Raw genomic sequence first — 20,976 nt, forward strand, 5'->3', positions numbered from 1 at the left:
TCAGGAGGCAGAGGCAGGTTTAAAAAAAAAAAAAAAAAGGTTACAGTAAAGGATCCAGACATCTATTCTACAAATGAGACTGTTAGATTCCTGTTATCAAGCAGTTTTTACCTGGAACCTAGACTTTTATTGACTTTTTAACTCAGTTGATAGATAAGCTTCCTCGGACTCCATGCAGCAGTGGAAAGCATAGTCTAGTGGGAATGAAACCCCGCCTACATCCTCTGTCCCAGATCTCTCAGCCCCACTGTCTGCACCTGGTAACATGAATTCTCCTCGTAAAACAGACCCCCCTTTCACTGTAACCACTGGCCATACTGCCAGTATTCTCACTGCACCTGCTGCTGCCTTTCATGTGTGAGCCAGTGTGCCACTGTGTGTTTTCAGTACTGAAACTCGGTTTTCAGTGCACAGCCACTGTGATGTAGAAAATATGCCCATATCATTTCCATCCCCTTCCTTCCCACCTTCTGTGGCCCAGTTCATCACTTGTGAAAAACCAGAATTTGAAAGGAAACTCGGGAGGGTAAGGCAGGGTTGCCACAGCTCCCAGGCAAGCCTAGACCACAGCGTCTGACCCCACGTCAAGCAAGCAAAGCAACTTTGTCTTCACTCTTTCTCACCGCCCTCGAGCACCGTCATGGCAGCCTGACCTATGTGCTTCTCCGCATATTCCGTAAGTGTGTAGAGTTTGCCCATATTTGCCTCGCACACGTGGCGTCCCACGTTCTGTACCTCTTAAATTCTCACAACTCAAATTTGTGAATTGCTTAGGGCTAGGAAGTATCTACGTTGCCATGGTCTCTCATGCAGGAAATCTCTTATTTCTAAGGTTAACAGGGAGATAACAAAGGAGGATAATTTCTTTCTGCTAATACTTTATGCTGCCTGCTTACAATCAGCCATAATTAGGCACAAACAAAACAAAACAAAACTTCTTATCTCCTCTGGTTAACTTAAGAAAAATATTGCTTTCTCTGGAAGCCAAGGGAGAAGTGTTACAAATTGAGGTCTAGGGGCTGGAGACATGGCTCAGGAGTTAAGAGCACTGGCAGCTCTTCCAGAGGACCAAAGTTCAAATCCCATCACCCACATGGCAGTTCACAACTGTTTGTAGCTCCAGCTCCAGAGAATCTACCACCCTCACAAAGTCATGCAGGCAGAACACCAATGCACAAAGTAGGAAAAGAATTGAGGTCTAGGCCTGGACTATAATCCTGAGATTGTGTTGTCCGTGCCTGCCAAACAGAGGTGGACTCATTAAAACCAGCTTTTAAACACTTAAATTATGAAAGCTTGCAAACTTTAAGGTTTCTTTTAGCATTGAGTTCATATTATGGAAAAACTTTTACATTTTAGTCTCAAAGCAGTAAAAAAAAAAGAAAAAACATATTAAATAAATAAATAAAAGTTCCTGCCGATATAGAAAAAAAATAGATCCCTTAAACTTTCCTTCAGGGTGATTAGTCCCCAGTGAGCGGCTCTACTGTATTGGAAGGTTCCAGATGTAAACATTAAAATTATTTGGGCTCAATTCTGAAATGTCACCTCTTGCAGACCTTTGTCCCTTCAAGCAAGTTGTTACCCTGTTCGAGCTCTTCCTCTATATCCTGTGTGACATCTAAAAGATACTGTTGTCCTTAGACCATGAGAACGTCCATCTTGAGTCTCTTGCTCAATGCAAAGCAGAAGGCAAATAATGATTGAGCGGCTCAGTTACATCTATAATGGAGATAGCAGGGTGAGCAGCTTTGGTGGAAAGTGGGGTGTCTGTGTGTGGTCTGAATGAACTGTCCATATTCCAGCCCAAACTGAACCAGACCTGCAGCACCGCAGGCCACTTCCCCACGTCTGTGCAGACCCGGGGCTACCGTGATGGTGAATTAGCTTCATGGATGATGGTAGAACACAGTACACTCCTTTGCACCCTGTCAGTCTACTGTTCCCACACGAATGTGCTACTCTGAGGGAGGGGAGATATTTATATGGCCAGAAGAGAATTTCCAGTTAAAGCTTTTTGGTCACAACTATTATTTTTTAGCTATAAAGTTGTACAAATTAATATTTTTAGTATTAATACTACTCAGCAATTAAAAACAAGGAAATCATGAAATTTGCAGGCAAATGGTGGGATCTAGAAAAGATCATCCTGAGTGAGGTATCCCAGAAGCAGAAAGACACATATGGTATATACTCACTTATAGGTGGATATTAGAAATATAATATAGGATAGACATACTAAAAGCTGTACACCTAAAGAAGCTAAGCAAGGAGGAGAAACCTGGGTAAAATGATCAATCCTCATGCAGAAAGGCAAAGGGGATGGACATTGGAAAAGGGAGAAAACAGGTAACAGGACAGGAGCCTACTATAGAGGACTATTGAAAGACTTTACCTAGCAAGGTATCAAAGGAGATGCTGAGACTCATAGCCAAACTTTGAGCAGCGTGCAGGGAATCTTATGAAAGAAGGGGAAGAGAGGAAGACCTGGAGGGGACAGGAGCTCCACAAGGAGACCAACAGATCAAAAAATTCTGGACAAGGGGTCTTTTCTGAGACTGATACTCCAACCAAGGACCATTCATGGAGATAACCTAGAACCACTGCACAGATGTAGCCCATGGCAGCTCAGTCTCTAAGTAGGTACCCTAGTGAGAGGAACAGGGACTGTCTGATATGAACTCAGTGGCTGGCTCTTTGATCACCTCCCCCTGAGGGGGGAGCAGCCTCACCAGGCCACAGAGGAAAACAGTTTAGCCAGTCCTGATGAGACTTGATAGGCTAGGGTTAGAGGGAAAAGGAGGAGCAACTCTAATATCAGTGGACTTGGGAAGGGGCTTGGGAGGAGATGAGAGCAGGAGGATGGGATTGGAAGGGGATGAGGGAGGGGGCTACAGTGGAGATACAAGTGAATAAACTGTAATTTATAAAAATATACATAAATTTTTTTAAAGTGAAAAAAATATTTTTAGTATTGAAGTTTAATCATGCAAACATGAAAAGTATCTAGGAAAGCTAAATTTACACTTAGGTTTCTGTATATTTATGTCGTCCTTGTGTCTTTTTTTTAATATGGCAATCTCATCTTTTGTTATCAGCTTTTGTCATTTAAAAAGAAAAAAGTATGTACTGAAAGGCTGCAAAAAATATTAAGTAAGCTTCAATCAGTTTTTTTCCTCAGTCCCAGGGAATCTGACATTTCACACTAAATGTTATACACAACAAACAGGATGGCTGTCACTGAAAATATTTAAGTATATGACTCAATGTTGACTTTATCCTCTGTCTACATTCATAGCTGGGTATGTAACTTGGTGATAGAATATTCTTAAATGTGTGAAAGATAAAACCAAATATGACAGTTTAGAAAAAATGGGTTAGAACATACAAACCAGACAGAAAACTAGCATTCATCACTACAGACATTTGCATGGCTTGGTGGGCAAATTCCTTCCTGGATTTAAGGAAGAATTGGTCCATTTTCTGTTTTGCTTTGTTTGGAATTCAAGTTAGACCAAAGAATGAAGAAAGTGCTGTAGTTGTGTGGAATAATAATAGTCTTTCTTGTCTGCATACTTCCCAATAGCTGTAAAACCCATGAAAACAAAATGGGTACAAAGAGATGTCCTCTGTCAGGAAAGCCTGGTACAGCTTTAACTGAGAGCCCACAATCACGCCCTGGGCAAATACTTTTCAAAATTAGCCTAGTGCTCTCTCAAGTAGGCCTTTTGGCAGATAGATAACATCTTTTTCAACTTACAGAAAATAGGAAAATTGAAATGGGTATGTGAACCTGAAGCTTAAGTACGCTCCTGACTCCACTGTCAAGAGAACTTCACACCTCCTTGCATTTCCTGCTTACAGTAGCATAAGGAAGAGAAGTGTGGTTATTGTCAAGATACTGTTTAGTAAATAATTGCTCATTCATTTATTATCCCACAACTTGGCGTACTTCATATTTGGTTTAAGTCGATTATTCTGAAGAAAAACATGTTGAGTTACTTTATAGCCAAATGGCACAAGGGGTTCTTTCAAAATTAGCATTTGATACTAATTAGCATTTGACCATCTCTTCTTGGATTATTTCCTATCCAGTGTTGCACAGCAGAGTGTCATTTCTGAATAGAGAAGCCATGTAGCAGAGTTTAATGTCCAGTTCTCCCCGCTCTCCCTGGGATGGGAAGTTTCTGTGTGCCAAAGCTCTCCAAAGCTCAGTTTTCTTGTACCTTCATTGCAAGCTTTTTGTTTTGCTTTGAATCAGCATCATGACTGATGCTTTAGGTATTAGCCGAAAGATATGAGCTCATTTTACCTGCAGCATTTGGGGCTCACACTCCTTTGGGGCTTTTCTCCTTTCAGGCACACCTTTTCCTTTTGTGTGTTGTGGTTGCCTCTGTCAGAGTTCCCTAGGTGTTCCAGGTCTCTCTCCAGGTGTTGCCACCCCACACCCTGGGGCCTGGTGGGTCTCGCTGGTCTGCGTCCATGCTGCCTTAAACACACTTTTTGAAACTGAGTATTGAAAAAGATACATTGGCAGCATCTCAGTTATCAGAGGAGAACAGATATAAAACGTTAGCTTCCCGTCTCTGTTCTCAGTCAGATGAGACACCAGAACACAAAGCATTCTTTGTTTCTAGAAAAACAAAAAATAACTCCTCTTCCTTCTCCCTGGTTCCTCTGCTAGCTTGTCTTCCCTCCCCCATCCTCTCCTCCTCCCTTTTACTCACTTTTTAATTGTGAACTAATTCATTCTTCAGCTTTTTATGTGCCTGTCTCACCTTTTAAATTCATAAATCTATGTTGATGCAAAGTGCTTTCTCCTCAAGTTGTTATAGCTCAACAAGAAAGGAGTGTTTTCTTTGTCGCGAAGTGTGGGGGGTGGAACTTGGGTCTTGTGTGAGGCAGACAGGTTCTCTACCAGTGGCCTACACCTCCAGCTAAGAACTGTAACTTCTTCTCTAGATTTCAGCGGCAAGACTCCAATCAGCAGTGCAATAATCTAGCCCAGAAATGTAAACTATACCTCGAAGCAGTAGCCAGACTCTAGATTCTTCCTAATTTGCCACTTACTTTAATAGATTGTCATAGCTCGCATTGTCAGTACCAAAGTACCTCCATCAGCCCTTGTCTGAGCTATTGTAACGCATAAACTGTAGACCAGAAACTGCAGAAATAACCGAATGAATCACAAGTTTCCCTCCTGATCTCGTGTCTTAGATTCTGGGCAGAAGACGTTTAAAAGGAGGCGCTCTATCATCAACTGGGCTTTTTGGCGGGGTTCTAGCACACACCTAGACAACATCCCCGTGTCGCCAACATCCCCTATGCCGGGACAGCTCTTTGGAGTTTCTTTACCAGATATCTGTGAGAATGACAATCTGCCGAAACCTATCTTGGTAAGTGTCCCTTGGGTCTGTAAAGTAGTGGGGAAGGCAGTGAGTGAAGGGAACGAGCTGCAGGGTAGATCTGTCTCCAAAACCGAAGGATTATAAAGACCCCCTGGCCCTTGCTAAGAATCTCTATCCTTACTTCAAAACTTAAAGGTCAGACTTCATCATTGCAGAACCCTCAGGGAGATACAGTAAGAAGAGACAGTCCAGTCGACTGTTTTAAGAAAGCAATAGAAGCTCACTTAACTCTGTTGCCCTGAAAGCCTCCTCCCATTGCTTAAGCTTTTAAAAAGTGGTTTGTTTATGTCTCATATGTTAAAGCTTCAAAGTGTATTCTCTGGTGTTTAGTCATTTACACATAGTATGGGACCAAGTAACTGCTGGGTTCGAATCGTCTCCAACTGATAGGTGAAACAGTCATGGCTAAGCAAGATTTGCCCAGCATCCAGTATCCCACAAGCAGTCCACACCACTGCGTTCTGGAGCCTCGTGCTGTGTTGTCCATCTGTAAATGCCAGGCACTGTGACGTGTTTTGTTATCTTGCTCACCCTCACAGTATAGCTAACAGGTAGTTAGCAACATCATCTCCCTTACTTTATGAATTTGAAAGTAAAACTCAGACCTAACCCAGATTGTACAGGAAATCAGGGGCATAACTGGCTTCCAGAGCTCATGGATTGCTTGTCTCCACACACTGCTGTCTTCTATACTGGATGCAGAGGACAGACAGACAGAAAGCAAACTGGGAGAATGCTTATACTCTGTGCTCTAAAACTTTTACATCCTTGTTAACTACAGTCAGCAGGTTATACAATAAACCTCATGATTGTACTTTTTCTTGGACCAGGGCCTATCTCCCTGGCCTCTGATTATAACCACTTTCTGTTCTAGAACTGTCATTTGAGTCCTTCTAGTCATCCCTCCAGCTCCAGGCCTTCCATGCTTAGACCCTGGCCTTCTGCCAGTCACAGAAGGCAAGTACCTGCTCCTGTGCTGGTGTGCGTAAAGTACCATTTTAGTTTATTTCCTTTGCTTCCTCATAGGATATGCTTTCCTTTCTTAACCAAAAAGGCCCCCTCACAAAAGGCATCTTCAGGCAGTCGGCCAACATGAAATCCTGCAGAGAGCTAAAGGAGAAACTGAATTCCGGAATTGAAGTCCACCTTGACTGTGAATCCATCTTTGTGATAGCATCCGTGTTGAAGGTAGGGAAAGTTTCTCCACTGTGAGCCCCAGCCTTTAGGTCCTAATGCAAAATCCATTCTGTTTATTTCTGTCTATAAAGAACCATGATAGATTTACAATCAATAAAGTGTTTAAAAAAAAAAAACACACACACACATTAAACAAAGCCTCATTGGACTTTTGAAGGCTACACCTGTAATGTGTACGTCTCATTGTCACTCTCACACCCTAGACACAAAAGCAAGTGAGTCAGACTGTGTCTCATCACCAAAACACACAGAAGACATTGTACCACAACAAACATCCTGTGTTTCTGAGTTCTTCACTCTCTGCCTTCCTAATGAAGACAAAGTTTTCAAGACTGAACTTTTGAAAAGGAGCATTATGTTTGCCGTAATACAAGGAAGATTTGCAGATGCCACCTAAATCGTATCCATTACTGTACCCCTCATGTCCTCCGCTCTAAAAGGAGAGCAGGGACGGCTGGGTCTTCTGACCATTGCCACTGTTAGAAAGTTCTAATGCATTCTCTTCCTCGTGTTCTTAGAAATGTCCTATAATTTTGGAAAAGAAACAAGAACTGAACTGTGAGCAGAGCTTTTGACATCTCTGCAGATGTGCCTCAGAATTCCGTTTCCCAAAGGGTTTGTGATGCACTGAGCTAGGAGTGGAGAAGGCCCCACCATCAAATACAAATGTATATCATCAGGTTTCTCCTTCTCTCTCTCCTTAATTTAGGCAGGCACAGCCTGAGTTGTAGAAATAATCCCTTGCTGTCTGTTTCACAGTACCCCACTTCTTAAAAGTTCTCTGCTAAATTGTCAAGACTGTTCAAAGGAGCATGGACTTAACAGGGTTGTGCTTCAGCCTGTAGGAATATTTTCTGTGCAAAAGCAAAAGGCACCCAGATGATTGAGGCTAAATGGGTTCCATATAACTGAAATCTTATCACTTATCAAATTGTGTCTTTTATCCCCATCTATTTCATTTGGTTTTAGGGAGAAGATAAACTTAAGCCTTTGTTTTCTTAAGCCTTTGTTTAGCTTTTCTTTTTTAAAACAGTCTGAGGTCATTTAAATGTTCCTTTAATTTTACGTACCTAGTTTTGCCTAAAGATAAGTTTAGCTCTTCAAACTGTGATTAGACAAAAATTGTTCAGGACAGTATGACTCTGGCCCTCCTCCCTCAGGGAAGCCTATCAGTGTGTGGGATCATCCCACATGAAGTAGAAGGTCTTGTTGTCTTGGGTTCTGGTTTTAAAGGGAACAATTTCACTGAGCCCTGCAGGTCAGTCATTGTAATCCAAAGTCCCCATCCTTCTGGGCTGTGACAGCTCCATTTCGTGACCTGTTGTTCCAACTGTGGGAGAGTGTGCTGCAAAGTTGTCCCTGACCCAGAGTTTACCCCTTAAACTCCGCCTTTTAAAGTGGTACTACAAGTTGATCTGGAGTTCTGGAAACTGGAGGCAGCTTTTGTGGAGGAGTTATCTGAGTCACAGGTGTCTACGCGCATTTATGCTTGAAGAATGAAAACAGAGGAAGATAGAAGGAGTCATCGTTTTAAACCCCCCCCCCCCAAAAAAAAATGAAGAAAAATAAAGGAAAGCAGACAGCACAACTACAGTTTTTAAATTATCTTAACATCTGGTTATGTTTGACTGGTCTCCCTTGCCCCCTACTAATAGTCTGTGTGATACTTTGTAACAGGTGAGTAATAGCCTCTATGTGCCGACTTACTCTTTACATTGCCATATAAGCCCAAGAGTGCAAGGGCCTGTCCCTGCCCTGATAGAACCCATAAGCAGTGGTTGAGAGTTCTGCATAATTAACTAATTTATTTGAATACATTATCGCAGCTTCCCTGATATAGAAACATCAAGTTGGATAGTGGCTTTTATAAGCTGCAGAGATAGTGATCACGACTTTAAAAGCCTGATATCAGACTTCCCACCTGTCTCTGTGGTATAAAGACTTGAAGGTGACTAGCTATGTCACTAAATTGAGTTCTCCTGCTTAATGTTGACTGGGTGGGGATCACACTGCAAGCCTTGACAATTAGTGCTATTCAAAAGAGACAGACAGGTAGCTGAGAACCAATGCCCAATGCTTGACAAGGACCAAATTCAACTAGCCTTTAAGCCTTTTGTAAACAACGGCTCCAAAACAGCAAGCACCTGTGGTTATATCCCGTTCACGTCATAGTCTGGTTTTCCTAAACCCATCTCCACAGGTGGTCTCAGCAGAAAAGACAATGTGACAAGGACATGTGCATTTACCATACACAAGTCACACCATGCTACCCTGGTTCCTGAAACGCAGCCAGTAGATGGGTTCTTCCCTCAGATGCACAACCATCTTATTTCATGGGAAACACAAGAACACGGCCTGTCATTGAGCACCAGCACTGAATATAACGTTCTAAGGTCGAAGCAGCTTGCTTGACTCATTTTTATCTCCCAAATACTTCCAGCAGTTGTGAATAAGTGCACGCAGAGGAGTGGGCCAAAATGACCGCCATGACACAAACCTCACAGATAACTTGTTACGTTTCCTTGAACTTGGTATTTTAAAGAGAAGGAAGGGTTTGAAGGGGTGGACTGTCGGATCCCACCACTGTTAGCTCGCTGAAATGTCTACAGGCCAGAAGCTTCAGTCAAATAGTGTGTCTTTTACCTTTTCAACAGTAATCCAGAATTGTTTATACCAGCTGGTCCTTAGAAAAATGTCACTTGCACGCTTCCATGCACATAACACAGTGGAGAGTGGACAGGACTCTTTTTTCAATACATATTTTGCATAAGAATGACTCAAATATTTGGGTTTTTTTTTCTTCATCTAGGATTTTCTGAGAAATATCCCAGAAAGTATTTTTTCATCAGATCTGTATGATCACTGGGTCTGTGTAATGGATCAAGGAAATGATGAGGAAAAAATAAATATAATTCAAAGGTAACTATTAAGTCTGAAAAATATCTTAAAATACTTGTATAAACATTTCTGTTACAATTAGGTATGTGCTGCTTTTGTTGTGCTGATTTTCTCTGATTTTAAAAATTACATTGTGTGTGTGTGTGTATGTGTGTGTGTGTGTGTATGTGTGGTGTATACAACTTGTAGAAGCCACTTCATGTAGGTCCTTGGCAGCAAGAGCCCCTACTAGCTGATCCATTCAACAGCCCCTAAGGTTGTTTTTTATTTCTTTATACCTCTTCTCAGTTCTGGGGATTGAACCTGGGGATTTGGGCATGCCAGACAAGTACTCTACCACTGAGCCACACCCAGGCCTTTTCTCCCTAATCTTAGTAACATGAAATAATTACACTGTATACCTCTACCTCTATTTCTATGAATCTGATAGGAGCTGAAATTCATTGGACTGTTGGATGCTGGGTATTCATGTAGGAATAGCATCTACCCCACTAGTTGACTCCGCATGTTCCTTTGGTGATGGGAGTCTTGCAGGGAACATAACCTCTTCTCTTCTCTCCAGGAAGCTACAGTGTGGTAGAGTAGGTAGGTAAAGTGGACGTGCATAAACCATTTGCTATAAAAAGCACCTGGTGAGTATGGTGAGGGTGCCAGAGGAAGGCAGTTAACTCCTTGAGAAGTGTGTTAGAAAACGGAATTTATAGACTCTTAGGCTTGTAACAAAGAATTCAGTGCTGGAGTCAAGTGTGATTTGACTCATGCCTGTAATCCCAGCACTCAGGAGGCTGAGGCAGGAGCATGACTGCCAAGTTTGATGTCAGCCTTGCTACAGCGTGAGACTCAAAAAAAAAAAAAGAAGAAAGAAAGAAAGAAAGAAAGAAAGAAGAAAGAAAGAAAGAAAGAAAGAAAGAAAGAAAGAAAGAAAGAAAGAAAGGAGAAAGAAACTGCACTATCTAAAGCCAACCAGTGATATTCCTTGTAGAATTCTTCACCTCATGTTCATGAGTATTTCCTACATCATAAGAGACTATGTAGGAAAGAAGTGTGCATTAAAAAAATTACAATAATCTAGTTTATGAAAATCTTGGATCCCTAATATCACTTGTTTAATTTTAATATGAAATTATGACACTTAAGCAAAAGCTTTTGTTTATTTAATTTGTGTAAGTTATTTTATGACAGGACCAGTAAGACCTTCCACACAACCCACACACAGCAGATTGCAGAATACCCCAGCTTTCAGTAACTGAGTCATGCGTGCTACTGTAAATCTGCAGATATACAGAATTGTCTCTTTTTTTCTGGGCCATGGATGCTGATCAGTCAGTTGTCCTTTCTGCTAGACAGAATTTAATTCCATAAGCAAGTATTGGATACTATTGCTACCTACGGCTTGGTATTGAAGTAGCCTGAAGCTTAGCATGCTTACAGAATCAGATGACCTGAAAGCGTGGGCTAGAAGCTTTATCTCCTACTGAATACACCCAGATCATCTCTTGGCTTATTTCAGGGTCGGATCTGGAGTCATGTCAGCCCATGATACCGAAGAAAGGCCTCTGCTGTTTGTGCAACAGGTGTCAAAGTACCTTATTTCCTAAAGTTGTACATTCTTATAGAGATACATATATACACACACACAGAGAGAGAGAGAGAGTGTGTGTGTGTGTGTGCCTGTGTGTTTGTGTGTTCTGGGTGGTAGCAAAAGTAATTTTCAGTGAATAATCATTTAAAACCTAGTCACTTACGTTAAATGAGAACAGTGGAAAACATAATACAAACTTGACGAATGAGAGAATGGTACCAATAAAGACAGGCCGGGGGCACAAGTGCCTTTGGAATCTGGGTTGGGGAGAACATGGCTCCCAGAACAAACGTGGAAATTTTTGTGGCTAAGACCTGGGTTGTCACCAAGAAAGAGCACTGCTGCCTTGCTGCTTGAAGTAAAGGAGCACTTTAGTCTTGCCAGGATGCCTTTCGTGGGTTCACTAGGAAATACTATGAAATGTTGCAGGAGTTGCCTGAGTTAAAACACTGTACTACGTTTCCTGGGAATAATAGCAGGCAACATATTTCATGCATTCTTCTATATTTTCATTGAGTTATAAAGACAAGATGGGAAAAGTCATTGCCAGCGCTTACCTTGTGTGTAAGCGTCCCTTGCTGCACACGCGGCCGTCAACGGGACCTCTCATATATCCGCACTGTGCTCCCAATTTGCCTGTTTGATTTGCATGGTTCCCGTGCAGGTGAAGTGAGAGCTGCCTGTCTTCACACGTTTCTTAATAAAACGTCCTGCATTTTTCTGTCTTTAGGCTATTAGATCAGCTTCCCAGAGCCAATGTTGTTTTCCTAAGGTATCTGTTTGGGGTATTACACAACATTGAACAACATTCCTTATCTAATCAGATGACTGCATTTAACTTAGCAGTGTGTATCGCTCCAAGCATTCTTTGGCCTCCTACTTCCTCCAGCCCAGAACTAGAAAATGAATTTACAAAAAAGGTAATGACATTTTTTTATTTTTATATCCCAAGTCCTCATTCCCCATTCTGCAACATTTGAAACTCACAGCATTCTTAAACGCAGGCTCTTAAATATCTAAAGTAGATTTCTCTATCTGGGTTTGTTGGTCATTCTGTCCTGGTAGACTAGCTAGGTGACATCAAACAGAAGGGAGAGACAAAGATCCACTGTTACTTCACTTTTCCTTCTAAGGAGGCTGGCTGAACAAGTTCTAAGAAGGCACTTCATTAAAACCTGGGCCTTAGAGCTCAGACCAGCCAGAGTTCAGTTCTCAGCAACAACATTTGCCAGGGATACAGTCTTGTGAGCAGATCCTCACCATGGTTCCTTCCTTAATGATACAGTGGAGACTGAGGTCCCACCCCTGGGGTGCCAGCTGTTGATCAGGGGTTCGGGGCACCAGTTTGCTTCACGCACACCATTTCTCAGTTGCTGAGGCGAATCAGCCATAGGTCAGTGCTCCTCCATCTCGGTGGCAGCACGGAGCCAGCTTAAACGCTCCTCTCCCCTCAGGCACCTCTGCTTAGGGGGTGTAGTAGGGGGCCATGCTGACACCGGTTAGAGTCCATGTTTCCTTGCTGTCTGCCTGTCCCTCTCCTTCCTTCTGTACCCCCAGAGGAGTCTTCTTCCAAAATTACAGCCCTTTACACAGGAATTTCTTGTGTGAGTCCTCGGTACTGATATTTGATAAATTTTAATAACACAGTATGTGTCTATACCTCAAACACCTATGGAGGTTGCTTGAAGTTGCCCTGCTTTAAAAGGCATAGCTATATGATATAAAACATTAGTGTTAAACCAAGGCTACAGATAACTGTTATCTGCTGACTCAGATTCAGTTCTGTGGCCAGACTGTTCTTTAAATTATTATCAATTGGCGGTGGGGCTTTTGTATTCTTTCATATGCTTTTCTCTATTATTTTGAATTTTGTGGTTAAGATCGGGATGTGTATATGAAGTGTGACATAATAAACACATATGAATAATAACACTTGAATTCTTTCATTGGGCACAGGTTTCGCTTCTTATACAATTTCTAATTGAAAATTGCTGTAGGATATTTGGAGAAGAAATCACTTCACTCTTGGGGGAGCTTTCTGAGAGAAGCGACAGAGAACATACCTCAGGTACTGTGAAGAGCACCTTTTGTAAGAACTAAATCTTTGTCTATGAAGACGCCGAGGCTAGTTGTTCCAGAGCCTCTGACCTGGGTCAGCAGGGACCAAAGCTTTCATTCCTTCCTCCAGAGGGCCTGCTGAGAGGTCAGGGTGATGGAGCCGAGATACACATGGGTTAAGCCTGCAATCTGTGCATGGAAGATTTGTGCCCTTGTTTAAATAAGAAACTCTAATATATATTAGAACTACTGTTGTGGAAACTGGAATCAAAGGTTCAGAGGCGGTGGGGGAGGTCCTGATTTGGGGGGGGACTTCTTAGCCCCTCAACTCCTAGTGAATTCTAAGACCTCAGAATTCTAATGTGCTTTGACCCAATTTGAAACAACTAGTGTCTTTGAGGTGAGGGGAGGTTCTGAAGTCATAGATATACAACCTCCCTAAAAATAACTTCCTTACTACCAATTACTACTACTCTTCCTTCAGTCCATAATATTGTTCCACCAAGCCTCAGTATTCCATCTATGAAATGTAAACAATGTTTCATCTATATAATAATTACAAGAGTTAAAGTAATGGTCTAACTCCAAAGAGCTTTATGAAAGGTCTCTCAGAGTCTGCTGGTATTTTGTATAATTGTATGTAGCACACTCGTGTCAGAAGATGGACTCTTAGCCAGAATCCAGGTCAGCTTCACACTAGTTCACTCACTTTTCATTATTTGTCCATTTTATGACATATCTGTTGCTTTGAGAAATGCCTCACCTTAGGAAAAAGTCACTTCATTGGAAACAGAGATGAATCTAGCATTCATGCCCCCTAAAAGAGTTTTGCCTTCAACACTAACATTTGGGGTAATGAAAAGATTAAGGTAGACAAGATGACTTAGTGTGTAAAGGTGCTTACCCTGCCACCACCCCCCATCAGCCTGAGTTTAATATCCTATTGCTGGGGACCAACATGGTGGAAGGAAAGAACCAATTCCAGCAAATCGTCCTCTGACTTTTTTATGTGTGCCTTGGCCTGCATGTGCTGCCAGCTCCCTCCATACACAAAGTTATAAATTTTTTTATTTTTTATTTATTACAATTTATTCACTTTGTATCCCATTGTAGCTCCCTCCCTTGTCTCCTCTCAATCCCACCCTAACCTCTCTCTTCTCCCCCATGCCCCTCCCCTAGTCCACTGCTAGGGGAGGTCCTCCTCCCCTTACATCTGACCCTACCCTATCAGGTCTCATCAGGATTGACTGCATTGTCTTCCTCTGTGGCCTGGTAAGGCTCTCCTCACTCCCCACTTTGGAAATCACTCTGGTACTTTCTCAGATAATTAGGAATAGTGCTACCTCAAGATCCAGCTATACCACTCCTAGGCATATACCCAAAATATGCTCAAGTACACAAGGTCATTTGTTCAGTCATGTTCGTAGCAGCTTTATTCATAATAGCCAGAATCTGGAAACAACCCAGTGTCCCTCAACTGAGGAATAGATACAGAAATTGTGGTATATTTACAACAATGGAATACTACTCAGCAATTAAATTTTTTGGAAGATTTTAAAGTTTAAAAAAAAAATTTAAAGACCATGTATGGACTGGACCTAGGCCCCCAACAGATATGTACATAATGGACAGGTTGGTCTTCATGTGTGTCTTCTAGCAAGGGGAAGGGAGCTGACTCAAACGAGGACTCATTTACATTCTTTTTGATCACTCCCCCCATGGCAGGGCTGCCTGGCCAGGCCACCATGGTAGAGGATGTGTGCAGTCCTGATATGACTTGATGTGCTGGGGGGGGGGCTCCCCTTTTCTGAGGGGGAGCGGAGGGGGGTTAAGAGAAAGAGGGAAGAAAAGGGACTGGGAGGAGAGGAGGGAGGGAGCTATGATAGGGCTGTAAAGTGAGCAAATGGGGTTCTTTTTTTAAGATTCTTTTCTTCTTGGAGGGTAGAAGTTTGAACTCTGTACATGTAGATATCAGAGCTTGCTGGTGTGCCTTAAAGGCAGTACAGGTTGGATCTGTGAGGCTGTTGACCATGGTGTCCTTTCTGCGCACAGATATGTCTTGCTTCCAGATGAATGACTCCTCCTATGACAGCTTGGAAAACGAGCTCAATGAGGATGCCGACGCTCCGTGCAGTGACCTGGTGAAGAAACTCGGCCAGGGGAGCAGAAGCATGGACTCTGTCCTAACCCTCAGCGACTATGACCTCGAACAGCCTGAGGTGGAAGGCCTTCTAACCCTGAGCGACTTCGACTTGGATCAGCCTAAAGACGAACACATTCAACTGAAACAACCCCTGGAGTCCAAGCCAGTGAGTGTCTTCGTAGCCTACAGGAAGGTCTCACTGGGGGAGGACGCCAGGGCCCCAGCTGGCCCGGGTACACCCAGCTGCCTGCCCACAGCTGCAGCAGACGCCCCCAAAGTCCTGCGGAGGCACCGGCGCTGCTCAGAGCCCAGCATCGACTATCTAGACACGAAGCTCTCCTACCTCCGGGAGTTTTACCAGAAAAGGCTACGCAAGTCCAGCTGCGATGCCGTGCTCTCTCAGAAGGAAGAAGATTACCTGGGGCAGACCCAGTCCCTGAAGAAAGAGGGTAAGATGCGCCTTCAACAGAGTTCAGTTGGAGGCACTGACATCAGTAAGAGAAACACTACTAACGAAAACATAAAGAAGAAAAGCTCTTCCGGTCATGAAGGAAATCAGGTGACAGCTTTCACTAAGTCCAAGCCAGTGGCCATTTCTGTGGCATCTTACAGCCACGTGTCCTCCCAGGATCATGCCAGGAAGCAACCGTTCGATGCAGATACGGGCGGGTTCTCCCCGCCACACGCAGCAGATGCCCGGAAGAGCTCCCGGGTACATCGGCGCTGTTCAGAACCCAGCATCGATGACCACAACTACAAGCTGTCCTATCTCAGGGGGATTTATTCAAAGAAACAGCATAAAACTAGTTGTGAGGCTGGCCTCTTGCATGGAGAAGAGGAGTATCTCAAAAGGCATAAGTCTTTGCAAATCGAGGGGCAAAAACTCATTAATCAGAGTCTGGTCATGGGGATTGAGGTGGGCAAGAGCAGCGGCACCCACCAAAGCACTGAGAAGGTTTTACCCCCAAGACTAAACCTTTGCCCAAGGGCTAGCTATTCGAGCTTATCCTCCCCAGGCACGTCTCCGTCGGGCTCAGTGAGCTCCCAGGACAGCGCTTTTTCTCAGATCTCGGAGCACTCTGTGTTTACGCCCACCGAAACTTCCTCGCCCATAGACTGCACTTTTCAGGCAGGGAGAAAACAGGAAGAGCTTTCTTCAGACTTTCACAGTCCCAGCCTCATTTCTGGAATGCCTGGTCCCTCCACGGGGCAGACCAGCAGCCATCTAGCTTATTTAAGAAAGGGTACCACGGAGCAACCATCACAAATGCATTCTGTAACCCTTCACCCCAGTGCATGGTTGAGAAGTGGTTTGGTCACTTTGAAAAACTGGTCCCTCAAAAAGAAAACAAAAGCAGCCAGACCGGAAGACATGAAAATCTGTTCCCTAAAAGAACCTTTGGAATTACCTCCACATGCTTCTGGTCCTCCAGAGACTGACTCTCTCCACGAAAGTCTCGATGACATACACCTACAGATAGATGAAAGTCCTGGAGCGATACAGACAGCCCATGGGTGCAGTTCTTATGCCTGTCAGGACTCAGAGCAACACTCCAGCTCCCCATTCCACCTGGTGGAAAGCAGACTCAAGCTTTGTATGAAGTTGCATGAAGGAGAAGAGGGTGGAGGGCAGTACCCTTCTAATAACTCTTGGGAAAGAGCCTCACCAAGCCTTGGGACTGGGGAGGATGTGGCCAGCCCAGATGCAGAGTCTATGACAGTTTGTGGTGATGGGGACAGACATTTAACCAAAGACATTTAACCTGCAATAAGAATCTGGCATCAAAATAATCGGATGTTTAAGAACAGGAACTGGGCTAATAAAAATAAAGACAGCAGTTAGTGTCTTTAGAAGACACCTGGGGTAGGTAGCACAAGGACAATCATTGCTAATATGACAGTTTCTTTGTTGAGATGTTTCATACTCTAAAGTTTTGAAAGGCATTTTCTGAGAAAGGGTGGGTTAGTCCTTTCCTGAGACATAGATACCGACAGAAAGTCAGAGGACGTGTCCTCTGTGGAATAACCCTGCTGTGTCAACAGTCTGTGAGTCCGGTGACTTGGGAGGACCAGAGTACCTTAGTGATATGTAAAGAGGATCAGTAGAGAGAAGCCATCTTTATGCCATGGAATAAGTAAGCAAGAAAAGGGGTCACCAAGTCATTCAGAAAAGCATGTACATTCACTATGGAAAGCAAAGCCTGTCCCTGAATCCAAGTCAGTGGCTTTTCCCAGTCACGTGTCTGCACGGGGTCATTTTAGGGACCACCTCATTGATAAAAGAAGAGAAAACCACTCTTAAAGATTAAAGAGTATGGGTGTCATGATAACACAACTCGTAATTGGGTGGCTTGGTTGACTGAGGTGTTTTTTGTTTTGTCTTGTTTTCTGTTAGAGTTGAGTTCATTTGCATTTTTCAGAAATGGAGATACAAAGGGGATGTTTGATCATTTTGTTGTCCTTCCCACTGTGCCTGTGGTAAAGATGCGCTACAGAAACATAACTTATCCCTCCTCCGAAAAGAGCATGCTTAACGGCATTTGCTCAAGTAGTGTAGAAAAACAAAAAATAGCCATATAAGAATTAGAGAAATTATTTCAAAATCAACTTTCCCTGGCTGGTTAATCTGAGGAAAGGCTTCAGAGAAGCAAGAGATGCCGTGCTTTGTGCCATGTCAATAGCAGCAATCATGCAATTGAGAAAGGCCTTTTACTGTGCTGGAATTGGTAAGAAAATGTGTGTAGATATGTATCCAGATCAGAAGGTTGGATCCTGTGATACATGAGATGTCACAGAAAGGGCTGCTCACTGGCTTAGACTTAATGGCAGGCTGCCAGGTAAAACTTTTCTCTAAGTCCCAACTTTCTCATTTTGAAAGATGGCAGTCTTCGGCAACAACATTCCCTTCTTGGTTCCATAAGAATTCTTTACCAATATGGCATCCCTGTGGAAATGTTTCTTTGCAGCCCTGATTGTTAGTTTACAGTCAACCAAGAGGAGAAAAAGAACAGTTGTTAATTATCCCTTTATTCTACAGATTGTTATTGATTACAGACTGACAGGCTGTAAGTGATTATTGAGTAGAGCACAGAATGAAGTTGCTGTTGGGCTGTCTCTGATGGTCACTGTCTTTGGATATATATATATATATATATTGCTGAAGTTCTCCATCTTTTCCAAATGATCTGGAGTTTATAAATATTAAAGTTTAGGCCATCATATTTTATGATGAACATTTCTTCTCTCTCTTTACTTTCAAGGCTGTACCAGTATGTCTTCTTTCCTAGGAGTAAGATCTTGCCAGGCAGTATGAGATGGAAGGATATACCCTAAAATAGATAAATATCTTCCCTTGAGATACTCACCTATTAGAAGTTTCCTGGAGTTTATGCAGTCTCTTGAATCCACTGTAAAAAGGACTTTTCACTCAAAAACTAGGTTACCCCAAATTAGTTTTCCTACCAGTCACCACGAAACTCATGGCAGATGTTGTTCATGTCTCCTAAAGGTCACATTGTCAGTTATAGGGTATGGACTTATCTCAGTACTAACTAGAGAAGTGCCACCTACCTCTTGGGCATGGCCCTGTTTTCCCTGGTCTTAATTATCTCTAGAACTCTGTGTCCAGTGATCTCCTTTGTGACACTGGCAATCTCAGTCAGATGTAACCAACCACTTCCATATGAAGACTCCGAAGTATCCACATATACCATTTGTGCTATTAGTGTATAAAGTTAGCAGGACGACCCTTCCCTTTGGGGCATACTACTGTCAGAATTGCAAGATGTGAATGAAGATCTTATGGCTTAGAATGTCTCTCCGGAAGAAATGCCTCCTAAACAAACTAAAGCATTCTGGCTTTCTTTTTTCTTTCATAATGGCCAGTAGAAAATCGTCCACCCAGTTTGAAGCATAGAAGAAAATAGTTGGTAAGGTTCGCCACCAACCATTCGGACTCTGTTTCCTTAGTATAATGCTCCCATTATACTTAATGTGAATAGTCTGTTGATATTGCTGTAAAGTATTGTATGATTTGAAGACAGACATGTCATTTTATTAGACTCCATCAATCTATAATATATTAGACTGATTCTTTATCTCAAATGCTATGAGTTTGTATAATATATCTTGACAAATTTTATTACCGTGTTATGTAACAAATGTGTATTTTTGTACCTTGCAGAAACTGCTGCTAACTTTTAAATTGTTTGGTTTTCAAGGCACTGATGATGGACATGTACAAAGTCCATGCTGTCTGTTAAATAAAATGTCATCCTGCAGTTAACAGTCCCACGGAGAAATACCGACTGTGGAGCGTTCTTTCGCTCAGGAAGCCTGAGCCCCCTTTCAGTTAACCATTTCATACATAATGAGTTGTGGCCTTAAGTTTTTACTCATAGTTTTCTAGGGTAAAATAGTGAAATTGTTTCTCCTTTTTATATTTTTAAATCTTGTTTACCAAACAAGTTATGTTTTATTCATAACAGTCCCCATTTTGTCAGAAATTGTGCTTTTTCATTGTATTTCTGGAGTGACGTGGACTGGTTTGTCCATATGCCAAAAGAAGTATCAGCTCAATTTCATGTGTGTATGAGATTTTCTTTCATGTTTAAAGCATTCTGGTGGGAGAAACCAATTGACTTTATACACACACCAGGATATCTGTGCTTTGAAGGTACTTTGTGAAGTATGACAGTTTCTTATGACTACTGACTTCTTGGGGTTTATTGAGTGGACTCTGTATAAATTTAACCACTGTTCAAAGGGTTTCAAAGGGATTCAGAAACTATAAAAACAGATTTGTTCCAGTTAGGTAGGAAGGACAAATCCACTTTCACAAATGCTTTTAATTATATTTCTGCAATATACACACACACAAACAGTAAATTCTACCCAAATTGCAGAGAAACAGAAGTTTACTTTTAATGAGCACTCAATCTAATGTCAATAGCTCTCTTCTTTATAGTGTACTTTGCATGTCATAACACTGAATCAGAAAGTTCTAATTTGTCAAACCAAGAATAAGATTTTTGTTTTTTTTTTTTAATTACTCCCAGTAAGTTTTATACTGTGAATAATAAATTTGGGTAAAGCATTTGCTTCAGTTGCTTTCATTTTGGTTATGAGGTCTTCTCATAAACAAACTTTCCTTTGAAACTAAGAAATCACTCACAGTGTGTGCTGCCTTCCCTGAGCCCTGCTCTATTTCTGAACTACCTTTGTGTTGCATTGTTTCTTTTTTTTTCCTTTTCAAATACAGTAAACCCCTGGAGCTTCATCTCTGTACAATGTGAAATATTCTTGTAGAGTTGGCAGAAGACGAAGGAATATTTGCAGACTTTGGTTTTGAAATCTCAGCCTATACACACTGTTGATACTATTAGACTAGAATATTGTTCTTTGCATTCCTATTGGACAACATCAGGGCACATAGACAATTTTAATTGACTTAAACGTGTTTTTCAGTATTTTCATTTGTCAAAGTAAAAGTAGTGTTTAGATTTTTACCTCACATAGTAATATAAGATGCAGGTTTGCAGACATTAAGATTTAGATGCTACTTGTTTTATCTGTGTTTTAGATTACATTAACTTAAATTTAGATATTCTTCTTTGCAGCCTCTTGTATAAGAACTGAATAAACTGGCTAAAACCTTCTGAAATAGTCTGTTACTCAGAGAGAATAAAATG

At 42.1% G+C, this 20,976-nt stretch overlaps 1 protein-coding gene across 3 annotated transcripts in view; it reads left to right on the plus strand.

The window, feature by feature from the left end:
• The window catches only part of Arhgap20 (Rho GTPase activating protein 20), an 88,016-nt gene extending 67,635 nt beyond the window's left edge, over positions 1-20,381 (plus strand). For all 3 annotated transcript variants that reach the window (XM_060373813.1, XM_060373811.1, XM_060373815.1), the window contains 6 exons: positions 5,218-5,396; positions 6,435-6,596; positions 9,415-9,524; positions 11,816-12,005; positions 13,042-13,153; positions 15,196-20,381. In XM_060373813.1, coding sequence (XP_060229796.1) covers positions 5,218-5,396; positions 6,435-6,596; positions 9,415-9,524; positions 11,816-12,005; positions 13,042-13,153; positions 15,196-17,048 — 2,606 coding nt within the window. In that variant the 3' untranslated portion in view covers positions 17,049-20,381. The remainder of the gene's footprint in view (positions 1-5,217; positions 5,397-6,434; positions 6,597-9,414; positions 9,525-11,815; positions 12,006-13,041; positions 13,154-15,195) is intronic.
• Positions 20,382-20,976: the final 595 nt, after the last annotated feature.

Source organism: Meriones unguiculatus, chromosome 1 (assembly GCF_030254825.1).
Source record: "Meriones unguiculatus strain TT.TT164.6M chromosome 1, Bangor_MerUng_6.1, whole genome shotgun sequence".
Taxonomy (NCBI): Eukaryota; Metazoa; Chordata; class Mammalia; order Rodentia; family Muridae; genus Meriones; species Meriones unguiculatus.